This window comes from Chanodichthys erythropterus, chromosome 7, assembly GCF_024489055.1.
Source record: "Chanodichthys erythropterus isolate Z2021 chromosome 7, ASM2448905v1, whole genome shotgun sequence".
Taxonomy (NCBI): Eukaryota; Metazoa; Chordata; class Actinopteri; order Cypriniformes; family Xenocyprididae; genus Chanodichthys; species Chanodichthys erythropterus.
The window spans coordinates 212,501-227,519 of NC_090227.1; the positions used below are offsets into that span (position 1 = coordinate 212,501).

At 41.3% G+C, this 15,019-nt stretch overlaps 2 protein-coding genes across 21 annotated transcripts in view; one reads left to right on the forward strand and one right to left on the reverse strand.

Annotated features, from left to right (window-relative positions):
• LOC137023024 (suppressor of tumorigenicity 7 protein homolog) overlaps positions 1 to 3,405 on the reverse strand; it is a 14,644-nt gene extending 11,239 nt beyond the window's left edge. For 2 of the 6 annotated variants that reach the window (XM_067389534.1, XM_067389532.1), the window contains exons 1-2: positions 3,301 to 3,405; positions 1,254 to 1,495 (exon numbers count right to left, since the gene is read on the reverse strand). In XM_067389534.1, coding sequence (XP_067245635.1) covers positions 1,254 to 1,275 — 22 coding nt within the window. In that variant the 5' untranslated portion in view covers positions 1,276 to 1,495; positions 3,301 to 3,405. The remainder of the gene's footprint in view (positions 1 to 1,253; positions 1,496 to 3,300) is intronic. The other 4 variants (XM_067389533.1, XM_067389537.1, XM_067389536.1 and 1 more) reach the window with 4 other exon arrangements.
• Positions 3,406 to 3,928: 523 nt separating this feature from the next.
• Positions 3,929 to 15,019, forward strand: part of ppfia1 (PTPRF interacting protein alpha 1) — a 28,952-nt gene continuing 17,861 nt past the window's right edge. For 9 of the 15 annotated variants that reach the window (XM_067389548.1, XM_067389549.1, XM_067389545.1 and 6 more), the window contains exons 1-10: positions 3,929 to 4,707; positions 8,800 to 9,060; positions 9,572 to 9,673; positions 9,936 to 10,100; positions 10,178 to 10,252; positions 10,336 to 10,437; positions 11,176 to 11,400; positions 11,477 to 11,623; positions 12,772 to 12,906; positions 14,844 to 14,927. In XM_067389548.1, coding sequence (XP_067245649.1) covers positions 8,800 to 9,060; positions 9,572 to 9,673; positions 9,936 to 10,100; positions 10,178 to 10,252; positions 10,336 to 10,437; positions 11,176 to 11,400; positions 11,477 to 11,623; positions 12,772 to 12,906; positions 14,844 to 14,927 — 1,296 coding nt within the window. In that variant the 5' untranslated portion in view covers positions 3,929 to 4,707. Of the gene's footprint in view, positions 4,708 to 8,799; positions 9,061 to 9,571; positions 9,674 to 9,935; positions 10,101 to 10,177; positions 10,253 to 10,335; positions 10,438 to 11,175; positions 11,401 to 11,476; positions 11,624 to 12,771; positions 12,907 to 14,843; positions 14,928 to 15,019 lie in introns of those variants that run through there. The other 6 variants (XM_067389544.1, XM_067389539.1, XM_067389554.1 and 3 more) reach the window with 2 other exon arrangements.

A 15,019-nucleotide genomic window follows, 5' to 3' on the forward strand; every position in this document is an offset into this window, starting at 1 on the left:
AGGATGCATTCAATCAATCAAAAGTGTCAGTAAAGACATTTATAATGTTACAAAAGATTCTATTTCAAATAAATGCTGTTCTTTAGAACTTTCTATTCATCAAAGAATCCTGAAAAATAAAATGTATCACAGTTTCCACAAAAATATGAACTGTTTTCAACATTGATAATAATCATAAATGTGTCTTGAGCATCAAATCATCATATTAGAATGATTTCTGAAGGATCATGTGACACTGAAGACTGGAGTAATGATGCTGAAAATTCAGCTTTGATCACAGGAATAAATTACACTTTACTATATATTCACATAGAAAACAGCTGATTTACACTGTAATAAAATTTCACAATTTTTACTGTGTTTTTCAAATGAACACAGCATTAGTGAGCAGAAGAGACTTTCAAAAACATTAAATAATCTTTCTGACCCCACGTAAAAGCCTCTGACACACTCCTGTAACAATATGGTCTAAAGCCTCACAGTAAATGCATCCGAAAGCACACGAATGTGATGTTAGTGTTAATGGTTAAAGCAGAAGAGCTCTTATTGGATCACGTTCATGAAGCTCAATCACTCGTGTTCGTCCTCATGATGATTGACAGCTCAAACACGCTCGAGTCAGAAGTTTCTCAGTCCATCAGCGGCTCACAAACAGTGACTGTGAACATGAAAGATCATGAAAAGAGATCCATCCGATATCACATGATCCTAATTTACTACTGATAAAGAGCACATGACTCTGCAACTGCTCTGCTAATGGATCGATCCAACAGTGATCCCAAAACACTGAACTCAAATAAGAGCTTCTCAGAATGATGAAGTGAGCAGCATCAGCCTCACACACACACACACACACACACACACACACACACAGATCGAGCACTTCTGATGTGAACAACACAAACACAGCGTTCAGAGCACAGGCCCACAAACCCTCACTGACTGAGCGACACGACGCTGTGCATCCGTGTGTTTATCTGACGCTTCGGCTCCGTAGCAGCAAATATCATCAACACTGCCATATCTACAACGCTTCGGTCAGACACACACACACACACACACACAGCAGAGAGCAAACGCGCAGGTGTGCGACTCGAGCGCATCACTTTGTTTATGTAAGGTGAACAGAGTCTGGCCTTCAAATCACACACACACACACACACAGACGAGGCAGAGCAAGCCACGAGCAGCTAATGTGCAGCACACAATGCATGCAGGATAAAGACAGCTGCGGTGGAGGATGGGCTACTTACATGAGGATTCGGTGCCAAACATGGCTGATCCAGGAGCTGTGATGGAGAAAGAGAGAGGGGAGACGGGAGGGGTGGGGGTGAGCGGACGGGCGGGCGGGCGGCTAAACAGCAGGGGTCATCAACGCACAATGCAACCAACCGCGCCAGATGCTGCGCTGCCGTCCTCACGCAGGCTCCTGCTGCATCGACGCCGCGGCCGACGGCTGGCTCTCCACCTCCGGCTGTCCGGCCGATCCCGAGCGCTGCGGACCAGAGCCACGGATCAGGTCAAGACAAAAGCCCAGCAAACACTGGATGACGTCACGAGCCGAGAGACACGGCCGACTGACAGACTGATGCTGATGATGGAGGAGGAACCGACCAATCACAGCGCGCGCACACACACACACACACACACACACACGCTCAGGAAGAGAGAACATGAATCAACACACTGAACCAGAGAGAGATGCAGAGACACGAGTGACGTCAGTCCAGCTGATCCATATGATTAAACAACAACAACAACAATAATAATATTTTAGGAAAAGGGATTTAAAACAACAAAACGTTATTTTAATGCAACCTTTAAAACTAGAACATTCTAAATCTCAATCTCAGGTCATGCTGATTAATTAATATACATTTGTTAATTCATAAAACGTTACGAATGCTTAAATCCATGCAGAAACTAACATTAACCAAAACTAATAAACGCTGTATTTTTAATCAATGACAATTAAGAGTGAGGATAAAGAAAATAAAACACACGCGTCTCGCTCTTACTTGAATTAATGACAAAAGCCAGAAAGTAACTTAATTCTCGCACATAATTATTTTTACAATAGATTTTTCCACGAATTATTAATTCACAAATATTGGGGAGTCACACCACATGACATCTCATCATTAAAAGGTCAAATGATCTGCTATCTTAAAAGATTATTTCACACTCTTGATTCTATGATATAATTTATCATTTTTCCTGCATGACAGTTGCACCACATGACTTTAATTTGGAGCCAAACAAATGTTTTTCAAATATTAATAACAAGGGAAGCAGACTTTTTATTATTTACTTTTTACCTAAGAATTAGTATTAATAGATTATAGCAAAAACCAAGAATTTAATTATTTTTTCCTCGTCATGATCTCAGTTGACATTTTTTCACTAACATTTTTCACTTTTTGCCCCCCAAAAATATTAAAACTACTTCATTTTAAATGAGAAATTAAAAACATGCACACAATAGAACTTCACTTCAGGTCCTGCGTGAGCTCATATATTAATATTATTGTTAATGTAACTACAAATGTAATGTAATGATATTATTACCAACTTCCCCTATTTGTCACTCAATGATTTTACATTTTCACTTTCTATATTTCTCAGATGTAAATTCACCCTCATGACCTTCTCTCTTCTGTAGATCACAAAAGAAGATATTCTGAGTTTTTATTGTTCATACAATGAATTTCAATGGTCACCATTCTTCGAAATATCTTTTTTTTTTGTGTCGCACAGAACAAAGAAAGTCAAAACACACAATGTTTATTTCGGGCGAACAATCCCTTTAGTTCAGCAGGCAATATGAACTCCATTATATATTAGATCTATTATAATTTCTGCTAAAATATGACTCATTTCACACATCGTTTCTCATATACAGAGATGAGTGAACTATGTCAGACTAACAGCGGTACAGTTTAAAGTACAATAGTTTAATAATAACGACAATAACTAACGTTATATTAATAAATGAGGTCTTTAGTGACACGTGTCGTGTTGTTTTTCAGGAACTTGATCTCCATATACTTCTCTGACTTAATAATGAACAGTTTGTAAAAGCACAGCAGGAGAAACACGCTTAATAATTTCCATAAACACTCGATTTATGGCAGATATTCATGTTTACACACTTCACAAGCACAGTTAGCATTGCTAAGACACAATAACACCTAAAGTTCATAAAGCCTGAAAGCAAAAATACGATCATAGGGATTATGAGCTGCAGTGGACTGTGTTTGGTCCATGTTTGTGTTCGCAGTCCATCATGTTTGATCTCACCTGCAGTCTGAAGATCGCGCGATCAACGTGGCACGACAGAAATCAGCCGAAGAAAGAAAGACAGCAGACATGACACACAGCGAGGCCACGCCCACTCGACCAGACCCCGCCCGTTTGAGATAAGCCCCGCCCACTGGTGTTCATTCCCTGTCCTCCCTGTACAGAAATGTAGCAATATTTATATACTTAGTTATTGCGAATGAAAATGTTTTTATACAAAAATAAGAAAAGAAGATTAAATCTGATAATTACTGTGCTCTCTCTCTCTCTCTCTCTCTCTAGTTTTATGCCTTTATAAAGTGAGATCTTTTTATCCTTATATAGAGTGAGATCTTTTTTAGAAAGATTAATTTAAATCTAAAAAGAGTCATATAGTTCACACACATCACTAAATGCAAGGACTGGATAGACATTATAGAGATCCTGCGCCCTCTAGATTTAATACAATTATTCACACAAATTCACACAAAACCATCTAATTTTATTTACATTATTTACATAAAGGAAATTAATAAAAGCAGTACATTATGATGAATTTATAACATCCCTGAAAACTTGGATTCGTCCCGCTTATCATATTTTTCAAACATGTCTTTGTATCTTCCATGGGATTTGGCGTGGTGACGTCAGCACGTCCTGACCTCTCGCGAGCGCAGGAAACTGGAGCAGCGACAAACTCTCGCTTTAAATTTAGTTTTAACTCTTTTTTTCCCTTTTAATTGTTGTTTTTCGAACCTAAACCGGCCGACGAAAGGCTTCGTTTGTGGCCAGTGTCGTTTAAAGAGCGCGTTGTGCTTTAAAGTGGTGGATTTGTACTTTTATCCCGGTGTTTTTCCTCATGGATCAGATGGTGACGCGTCAGAATAATTGACACTAATAAACGCGATTCATTAATTCATATTTTCTAAATACAACACGTCATTAAACGCCGGGTTTGGGCGTCGATTTTAACCGCTGAAGTTGTTCTATTCCTGCGCTTAAAGGATTATAATTTTGATTACTCTTCTTTAGCTGCTAATGCTAACTAGCGCAGGCCGCTGTTGGAGTTTATTTATATTTAAGTTTTTGTGTATTGATGAGATTTATAGGTGTGTGTGAGTGTATATGAATGGCCGTGAGAATCTGATGGGCTTTGATCGATCAGGGATGTGTTCTCCATCACTTCAGACTCGGATCTTTGGGAAGGAGTGATGTTTCTCACTCGTTATAAAGGCCTCGTTTATTTTCTTTATTTTTTCGCTCACTCTGCGATCTTTTTAAAGGTGATCGGTGACTTATTTCGCTCATGTCGTAAAGTTTGATGGCTTGACGAACAATTTGCGTCTTAGTTTATCTTTTAAATGTATTAGCTGTGATTGAACTGGACATTATAGAGAAGAGGAGAAACAAACCCTGCTGAGAATCAAGGTAATTAAATACTTGTTTTGATCTGATCTTCTGTCTGTTACTGATCTGATCTTCTGTCTGTTACTGATCTGATCTTCTGTCTGTTACTGATCTGATCTGATCATCTGTCTGTTACTGATCTGATCTGATCTTCTGCCTGTTACTGATCTGATCTTCTGTCTGTTACTGATCTGATCTTCTGCCTGTTACTGATCTGATCTTCTGTCTGTTACTGATCTGATCTTCTGTCTGTTACTGATCTGATCTGATCTTCTGCCTGTTACTGATCTGATCATCTGTCTGTTACTGATCTGATCTTCTGTCTGTTACTGATCTGATCTTCTGTCTGTTACTGATCTGATCTTCTGCCTGTTACTGATCTGATCTTCTGCCTGTTACTGATCTGATCTTCTGCCTGTTACTGATCTGATCTTCTGCCTGTTACTGATCTGATCTTCTGCCTGTTACTGATCTGATCTTCTGCCTGTTACTGATCTGATCATCTGCCTGTTACTGATCTGATCTGATCATCTGTCTGTTACTGATCTGATCATCTGTCTGTTACTGATCTGATCTTCTGTCTGTTACTGATCTGATCTGCTGTCTGTTACTGATCTGATCTTCTGTCTGTTACTGATCTGATCTGCTGTCTGTTACTGATCTGATCTTCTGTCTGTTACTGATCTGATCATCTGTCTGTTACTGATCTGATCTTCTGCCTGTTACTGATCTGATCTTCTGCCTGTTACTGATCTGATCTTCTGCCTGTTACTGATCTGATCTTCTGTCTGTTACTGATCTGATCTTCTGTCTGTTACTGATCTGATCTTCTGTCTGTTACTGATCTGATCTTCTGTCTGTTACTGATCTGATCTGATCTTCTGCCTGTTACTGATCTGATCTTCTGTCTGTTACTGATCTGATCTGATCATCTGTCTGTTACTGATCTGATCTTCTGTCTGTTACTGATCTGATCTTCTGTCTGTTACTGATCTGATCTTCTGCCTGTTACTGATCTGATCTTCTGCCTGTTACTGATCTGATCTTCTGCCTGTTACTGATCTGATCTTCTGCCTGTTACTGATCTGATCATCTGTCTGTTACTGATCTGATCTGATCATCTGTCTGTTACTGATCTGATCATCTGTCTGTTACTGATCTGATCTGCTGTCTGTTACTGATCTGATCTTCTGTCTGTTACTGATCTGATCTGCTGTCTGTTACTGATCTGATCTTCTGCCTGTTACTGATCTGATCTTCTGCCTGTTACTGATCTGATCTTCTGCCTGTTACTGATCTGATCTTCTGTCTGTTACTGATCTGATCTTCTGTCTGTTACTGATCTGATCTTCTGCCTGTTACTGATCTGATCTTCTGCCTGTTACTGATCTGATCTTCTGTCTGTTACTGATCTGATCTTCTGCCTGTTACTGATCTGATCTGCTGTCTGTTACTGATCTGATCTTCTGTCTGTTACTGATCTGATCTGCTGTCTGTTACTGATCTGATCTTCTGTCTGTTACTGATCTGATCTTCTGTCTGTTACTGATCTGATCTGCTGTCTGTTACTGATCTGATCTTCTGCCTGTTACTGATCTGATCTTCTGCCTGTTACTGATCTGATCTTCTGCCTGTTACTAATCTGATCTTCTGCCTGTTACTGATCTGATCTTCTGCCTGTTACTGATCTGATCTGATCATCTGTCTGTTACTGATCTGATCTTCTGCCTGTTACTGATCTGATCTTCTGTCTGTTACTGATCTGATCTTCTGCCTGTTACTGATCTGATCTTCTGCCTGTTACTGATCTGATCTGATCATCTGTCTGTTACTGATCTGATCTTCTGTCTGTTACTGATCTGATCTTCTGCCTGTTACTGATCTGATCTTCTGCCTGTTACTGATCTGATCTTCTGCCTGTTACTGATCTGATCTTCTGCCTGTTACTGATCTGATCTTCTGCCTGTTACTGATCTGATCATCTGTCTGTTACTGATCTGATCTTCTGCCTGTTACTGATCTGATCTTCTGTCTGTTACTGATCTGATCTGATCTTCTGCCTGTTACTGATCTGATCTGATCTTCTGCCTGTTACTGATCTGATCTTCTGTCTGTTACTGATCTGATCTTCTGCCTGTTACTGATCTGATCTTCTGCCTGTTACTGATCTGATCTTCTGTCTGTTACTGATCTGATCTTCTGCCTGTTACTGATCTGATCTTCTGCCTGTTACTGATCTGATCTTCTGTCTGTTACTGATCTGATCTTCTGCCTGTTACTGATCTGATCTGATCATCTGTCTGTTACTGATCTGATCTTCTGTCTGTTACTGATCTGATCTTCTGCCTGTTACTGATCTGATCTTCTGCCTGTTACTGATCTGATCTTCTGCCTGTTACTGATCTGATCATCTGTCTGTTACTGATCTGATCTGATCATCTGTCTGTTACTGATCTGATCTGATCATCTGTCTGTTACTGATCTGATCTGATCATCTGTCTGTTACTGATCTGATCTTCTGCCTGTTACTGATCTGATCTGATCATCTGTCTGTTACTGATCTGATCTGATCATCTGTCTGTTACTGATCTGATCTTCTGCCTGTTACTGATCTGATCTGATCATCTGTCTGTTACTGATCTGATCTGATCTTCTGCCTGTTACTGATCTGATCTGATCTTCTGCCTGTTACTGATCTGATCTTCTGTCTGTTACTGATCTGATCTTCTGCCTGTTACTGATCTGATCTTCTGCCTGTTACTGATCTGATCTTCTGCCTGTTACTGATCTGATCTTCTGCCTGTTACTGATCTGATCTTCTGCCTGTTACTGATCTGATCATCTGTCTGTTACTGATCTGATCTTCTGCCTGTTACTGATCTGATCTTCTGTCTGTTACTGATCTGATCTGATCTTCTGCCTGTTACTGATCTGATCTGATCTTCTGCCTGTTACTGATCTGATCTTCTGTCTGTTACTGATCTGATCTTCTGCCTGTTACTGATCTGATCTTCTGCCTGTTACTGATCTGATCTTCTGTCTGTTACTGATCTGATCTTCTGCCTGTTACTGATCTGATCTTCTGCCTGTTACTGATCTGATCTTCTGCCTGTTACTGATCTGATCTTCTGTCTGTTACTGATCTGATCTTCTGCCTGTTACTGATCTGATCTGATCATCTGTCTGTTACTGATCTGATCTTCTGTCTGTTACTGATCTGATCTTCTGCCTGTTACTGATCTGATCTTCTGCCTGTTACTGATCTGATCTTCTGCCTGTTACTGATCTGATCATCTGTCTGTTACTGATCTGATCTGATCATCTGTCTGTTACTGATCTGATCTGATCATCTGTCTGTTACTGATCTGATCTGATCATCTGTCTGTTACTGATCTGATCTTCTGCCTGTTACTGATCTGATCTGATCATCTGTCTGTTACTGATCTGATCTGATCTTCTGCCTGTTACTGATCTGATCTGATCTTCTGCCTGTTACTGATCTGATCTTCTGTCTGTTACTGATCTGATCTTCTGCCTGTTACTGATCTGATCTTCTGCCTGTTACTGATCTGATCTGATCTTCTGTCTGTTACTGATCTGATCTTCTGTCTGTTACTGATCTGATCTTCCGCCTGTTACTGATCTGATCTGATCTGATCTTCTGTCGTCTCTTCTGTGAAATATTATTTTTCATTATGTCATAAAACAGCTTCTACAGCAGACAAACCATAGAAAAACAATTTGGGCAATTAAAAAAGAAAAGTTTTTATATTACACTGACAGTAAATGCTCAGGCCTCTATTACTAGTTCTGAAGTGAAATTAGCAAGAGTCTTTTTAACGAGTCGTGACGCGGCGACTTTGGCTGTATTTTAGGGTTGGTAACTGTGGTAAAAGCCGACTCTGGTCTAATAAATCTGTGAGACTCTAGCAGAGATGAATGCTGTTCTGGAGCTCTCAGTCAGAGCCTGTTCCTTCAGCAGCATCAGGTTTGCTGAGGGCATGCAGAAGGAAGCAGAATCTTTGAAGAAACGATACACTTGTTTTGTTCAGCAGCTGTATCTTCAGAACGAGTCCAGCGTCAGTGTGGTAATGCTCTGCTGTCTGTGTGTAGATGATGTGCGAGGTGATGCCCACCATCAGCGAGGCGGAGGTCGGCGGTAACGGAAGCGCTCTGGGCTCCGGCTCTCCCGTGCAGACGGACTCTGAGGGCCACTTTGAGTCTCTGATGGTGTCTATGCTGGAGGAGAGAGACCGGCTGCTGGACACGCTCAGAGAGACGCAGGAGAACCTGTGTGTGACGCAGAGCAAACTACACGAGATCAGCCATGAGCGAGACTCTCTGCAGAGACAGCTCAACAGCGCACTGCCACAGGTAACGCACGTCATCTGGGTCTGTTAGGACCCGCTCACACCTGCCGAGCCCGACGACAATGTTCTGTTTATCGTTATGATCATCGCTGCAACACCTAAGTGCTATAATTGATGAAAATTTACAGCAAATGATCGATTTATCAGGTCTGTGAATGGAAAACTCCAGCCAGTTGCATGAAATCACATCAGTGAATAATACATTTCTATTGACACTTTTGAAAATAGCAGAAGTCACAGAGCGAGGTGCTGCATGACCTGAGCGGCCCAAAATGCTTGATATTAAGCTCTTCAGACTAACTCAAGCATATCACAGCACTTCAGTACAGTGAAATATAGACCTGCAGAAACGGCTTTTGTTCTTTTGATGATAACCTGATGGATGACATCACAGTCAGCTGAGGATGACACTAAGTGCCGTTCGTCTGATGGATGCACAGGATCGCTGTGTGCCACTTGAAGTCGAATCGTCATTAGTTCATGTAATGTTGTTTTTGTGTTTCATGGCGCTGAAGGAATTTGCTGCTCTTACAAAGGAAGTGAATATGTGTCGAGAGCAGCTGCTGGAGCGAGAGGAGGAGATCGCCGAGCTCAAAGCAGAAAGAAACAACACGCGTGTGAGTTCTCAGACCTTTAAAAGTCTATTTAAGTTACATGCAAATTATATATATATATAATTACACATTTTTTCTTCATTAGGAGTATCCGCTTCTTTGCATTCACTGTTATTCATTCAGCGGATCACAGTAATTTACCATAGCACCATAACATTTTCTTTTTTCCTCAAATTACAATTCACTGCAGCAAAATGTCTGACGTCAAAACGTGTGAGGATGCCGTTCAGATTAAGCTGATCGGTGTGTGTTTTCTGATTCTCAGTTGTTGCTGGAGCATCTGGAGTGTCTGGTGTCTCGTCATGAGCGCTCCCTGAGAATGACCGTAGTGAAGCGTCAGGCGCAGTCTCCCGCAGGCGTCTCCAGTGAGGTGGAAGTGCTCAAAGCTCTCAAATCTCTCTTTGAGCACCACAAAGCCCTGGATGAGAAGGTAGCGCATCAGGAAACTCACAAGTGTGTCGTTCCGTGGCACGTTTGGACTGAGCTTCATGTGTGTGTTTCCATCAGGTGCGGGAGCGTCTGCGCGTGGCTCTGGAGAGATGCAGCGTGCTGGAGGAACAGCTGACCGCCTCTCATAAAGAGGTGAGACCACACACTCGTGCAGGATTATACTGACTACAGTCATCGTCACAGCTGGATTAATGTCTGTCGTTGGCTTGTTGTAGCTGGCGTTTGTAAAGGAGCAGAGCAGTCAGAGGAAGGTGTTTATGGACGGATCAGCAGAAGTGAATCACAGCTCTGATGACGCACCAAACACTAATGGCAAGGTAAACATTTCTGTCCATCCACTGAAAGTCCACGCAACCAAAACTTTCACGCTTCGAAATGAGATCTGTTGCCATTTTACCAAAGTCTTCTGAAGAGACATGATCTCTTTATATGATGAACAGATTTGATTTGGGGTTTTATTTGCAATAAACATGATCATCACATACATGGAGCTCATCAAATATGATCAGCAGAAGCTCAACTGCACATGTTTGATGTGGATCAAATCTGAATCTGTCCAGCACTGAAGAATAATGTAGCTTTATCCCATAATCCAAATGATATATTTAATGAATTGGAATTCATTTCCAAATTCACTCATGGTTGGAAATGGCTTTCTTTTTCCCTAACCAATCTTCATATCTGATAACACCCAGTCGACTGTACCAGTAATTAAAGTCAGCTTTATTTCTACAGCGCTTTACACAATACCGATTGATTCGAAGCAGCTTCATAGTAATAAAGGTGAAGGTCGTCATTTAAGAAACATTCAGTTCTGCAGAAGACAGTAGTGTGATTATTCAGCTCATTCAGTGTTCATGTTGCAGAGGTCATCAGTAATCCAGCTCAGTTCAGTTAAAGTTTTGCTCTTTCCTGATAGTGTCACTGAATTCAAATCCATAATTAAAGGGATACTCACAAAGAAATCAATCAGAATAATTGACATTAAAATGTTTGAAGTTTCCCAGAGTCTTCATGAAACAATCGGACACTGAGTGGTGTGTGTTTGCTTACAGCAGCGCTTGTCAGACGTCTCTCTGGGTCCAGAGGAGGATTGTGGGAAGGACGGGGACCTGCAGGAGGCGATGGACAGACAGAGTAAAGAGCTCCTGCACATGAAGGAGCGTGTGGCGACTCTGAGCAGCCGCGTCGCTGAGCTGGAGGAGGACCTGGACACGGCCCGCAAAGACCTCATCAAGTCAGAGGACGTCAACAGCCGCCTGCAGAGAGACATACGCGAGGTACGACCGAACCTTGATCCCACAGAGTAGCGGATCTGCGGAGTGTGTGACCGTACGCTGTTGTTGTTTCTCTCAGTCTCTGGCTCAGAAGGAGGACATGGAGGAGAGAATCACCACTCTAGAGAAGCGCTACCTGGCGGCTCAGAGGGAAGCCACGTCTGTCCACGACCTCAACGACAAACTGGAGAACGAGATCGCCAACAAGGACTCTCTGTTCTGCCAGGTCTGCCGCGCCTCATGTGTTTTCACGCGTGTAGAGAATAGTTCATCGTCGGGTTGCTGTAACAGTAGTGCACTTTTCCCAGCGTCCCTCACAAACACAACACCCACAGCAAATGAAGTGCTTCAATTACCCACAAATCAGCTGAAAAGCACCACCTCATTCTATAGAGCAGCGTTTTCAGTCTTTCAGATTTAGCCACGGACCCCCGTCCTGACATTCACACTGCGGCTCAATAGTTTCATTAGACATTAACACTGTGAAAAAATATTATTGATAGTTTTTTTTCCCCCTCACTTTACTTTGATTTTCTCAACATTAACAGAATACATCACACAATTACAGATACGACTGAAATATCACATATAATTTATAATCCTTAATATGTATAAGAATTTTGTCTCTCTTGTTAATAATAAAAAGGGCCATGCAGCAAACAGAGACAGAACAAGGTTCATTCTAAGTTAAGAAATAATGAAAAGGTGATGCACAATTATGGATCTGTCATATGATGCAAATTATGTTCAAACAGCATTCTACATGAACTAAAAATAAATGGAAGGAGAGAATAAAACATTAGATATACACAAGAACAGCAATCATAAGCCAAAAAGCAACAAGCGACAACCACAAAAAAATAAAATAAAAACCAGCACAATGATAGAAAAATAAATAAATAAGGGACCGGAAAATATTTAGTTTCTATTACGTTTTTACACATTATAGTACTGCACTGTTAGATGTGTAATTTATTTATTTAAATACATTTTATTTATACCAATTTATTTAAATGAAATTCATAATTTTTTTATTTTATTTTAATCAAATGTATTTATTTAAATCAAGGTGTATTCATTTATTTATTTGAATCAATTTATCTTGTATTTATTTCTTATTAGAAAATATTTAATTTAATTTTTTATTATTTATTCATTTTTACATGTTTGTTTTTGGGACTTCAGTTTGGAAACCCTTCCTCTAAAACGGCCACAGTGGCTTCTTTCTAATTTAACAGATTACAGACTGAATTATCAGCAATTTAAGTGAAAAGTTGAATTTAACGATGCTTTTGTAAAGTTTGAGTCATCAGTGAGAGTTGACTGTAATTAGCCAGTGATATCTTCTCTGATGAGCGTGGCGTGTTCGTGCAGGTGGAGGAGAAGAGCCGGCAGCTGCAGGAGCGACTGGAGCTGGCCGAGCAGAAGCTGCAGCAGACCCTACGCAAGGCAGAGACGCTGCCCGAGGTGGAGGCAGAGCTGGCGCAGAGGGTCGTGGCTCTCACTAAGGTACGGCTCGCTGAACTCGTGCCTTCATGATGCTGTGAGACAGGGACGAAATCAAGCTGATCACACCTCAAACCACGGTTGGGCCGCTTTGACCAAGGTAATCGGCGGCGGCCTGAGGAGACCCGATCAGGCCCCGGAAGAGACGAGGGAAACGGGCTGTGAAGGCCACAGACGGGTGTAGCGACAGCTGGTTTTATTTAGTTTAATTCTTGATTTGTGCCAGAGAAACACTCTTTAACACACTACAGTGTAACTTTTTGCCCACAGATGGCAGTAGAGAGGCCGAAGTTCATAGTGCAGCTTTAAAGGGGCTGTGTGTAAGAATTGCCATGTATTAATCGCCTTTTTTATTGCCAGTGTGTGAACAGCTTGTAACGAAACTTAAAAACCAGACCTTCCCTGACTTCCTAAGTCGTCTATGAAAGCCTATAGACTGATTTTTTTAAAATATATATATATTTTTTTACGTGAAGGTCTCTCAAACGAATGCATATACAATGTTCAAGATAATGCTGAAAAAGCTCTTCTGTACTGTAATGTCAATGCAAAGAAGTTTTCAATTATCAAAAGTATTTCCAACATCTTTTAACTTCTAAGCGAAGAACAAAAAGAACTTCGCCGTGAGAATATCAGGGCCGTGAATCACATTCAGTCTCTTGTACGTTACACGATAACGAGCAGTTCCTGCTGCAGTTCACTTAACGGCCACCGGTGTCGCTAATAACAAGAGTTTCTGAATTCTACATATAGCTCCTTTAATAATTGCCAAAATGAACATCAACATGAAGGGACATTTTGATCATTCATCTGCTCACTGAATTTACACGTGATTGTGTCAGTCCTGATGTGTTCGCTTGTTTTGTAAGATGTGTGAGATTGACATGTATGTAAGAGGAACAGCAAGAGGATATGTGTGTTTAACGCAGCTCTGTCTGCATCTGTACTTCCTGTCATCTAGTTCCTTTTTTCTCTTTAGTTGTGTGTTGCTGCTGTCCCTCCTGTTCTAAGAGCTGAAGTCTTTCCCATGTTCCCTCTCCTCTATGACCGCAGCACCTGTCTGTCCTTCTCTCTCTCTCTGTGTGTGTGTGTGTGTGTGTGTAGCGTGAGCGCTCTGCGTTCAGTGTCTCTCAGGACAGTCACTCTCAGATGAAGGTACACGAGCTCATGATGTCGTTCTGTCGATGGACATTTCAAGCCATTTTCTAGTCGAGTACTTGAGAGGGAAAAAATCAGTTAAAAGTGAGTGATGCATTTAGTTGGTTAAAGTCGGCATGAAAGAGGAGTTGCGCTGCTCTTTTCTCCTCTATTGTGCCGTATATCCGAGAGAATCGCTTCTGGAACAAGAACAAATGTAGGGCGGGGCTTGATTTTATCTGTGGGGAATTGATTGGATGGTTGTGGTTTGCTATTGGTGGATCTCATGTGAGTGACAGGTTGCCCCGCCCTCATCATCAGAGAAGAGAAGAGATGCTGCAAGAGGAAGATATTCTGATTCAAGATTACCAGAACATGAATTTAAAACTGATAAAACTATAAAAAGAATAAACTATAAAATATTTTGATTTCATCAGGACTTGAACCACCTCTTTAACATAACAAGGTTTCCTTTCCTTTTTAAAAGCAGATCCTCATCTGTCCTGAGCAATTGGCCACTTTTACTAGTTGTTTTAGTTGTGTAACGAGTACTCGACTAGTCGGTGCTTGTGCACGTCCCTAATCGTGCCTGACGATCATCATCTCATTGTGATCTGGATGGTTCCGCTGCACGTGCTCGTCTTCATCATGTCACCTGTGATCCGAACACAGGATGTCTGGATCATCCTCACACATGCGTTCGTCTTCACTAACTCCAGACGGCTCGAATGACTTGTTTTCTGTCACAGCATGACGAATCTCTTGTATTTGTTGCCATTTTCTCACGCGTGTGTCTCTCGCAGGCGGAGGAGCGTCATGGGAACGTGGAGGAGCGTCTCAGACAGATGGAGGCGCAGCTGGAGGAGAAGAACCAGGAGCTGCTCAGGGTATGTGTTCATCAGATAAAACTTCAACCATCCTGAATCAATTCTGGGTTTTTCCCTGCATACATGCAATAACATATGCTGTAAAAATTTGA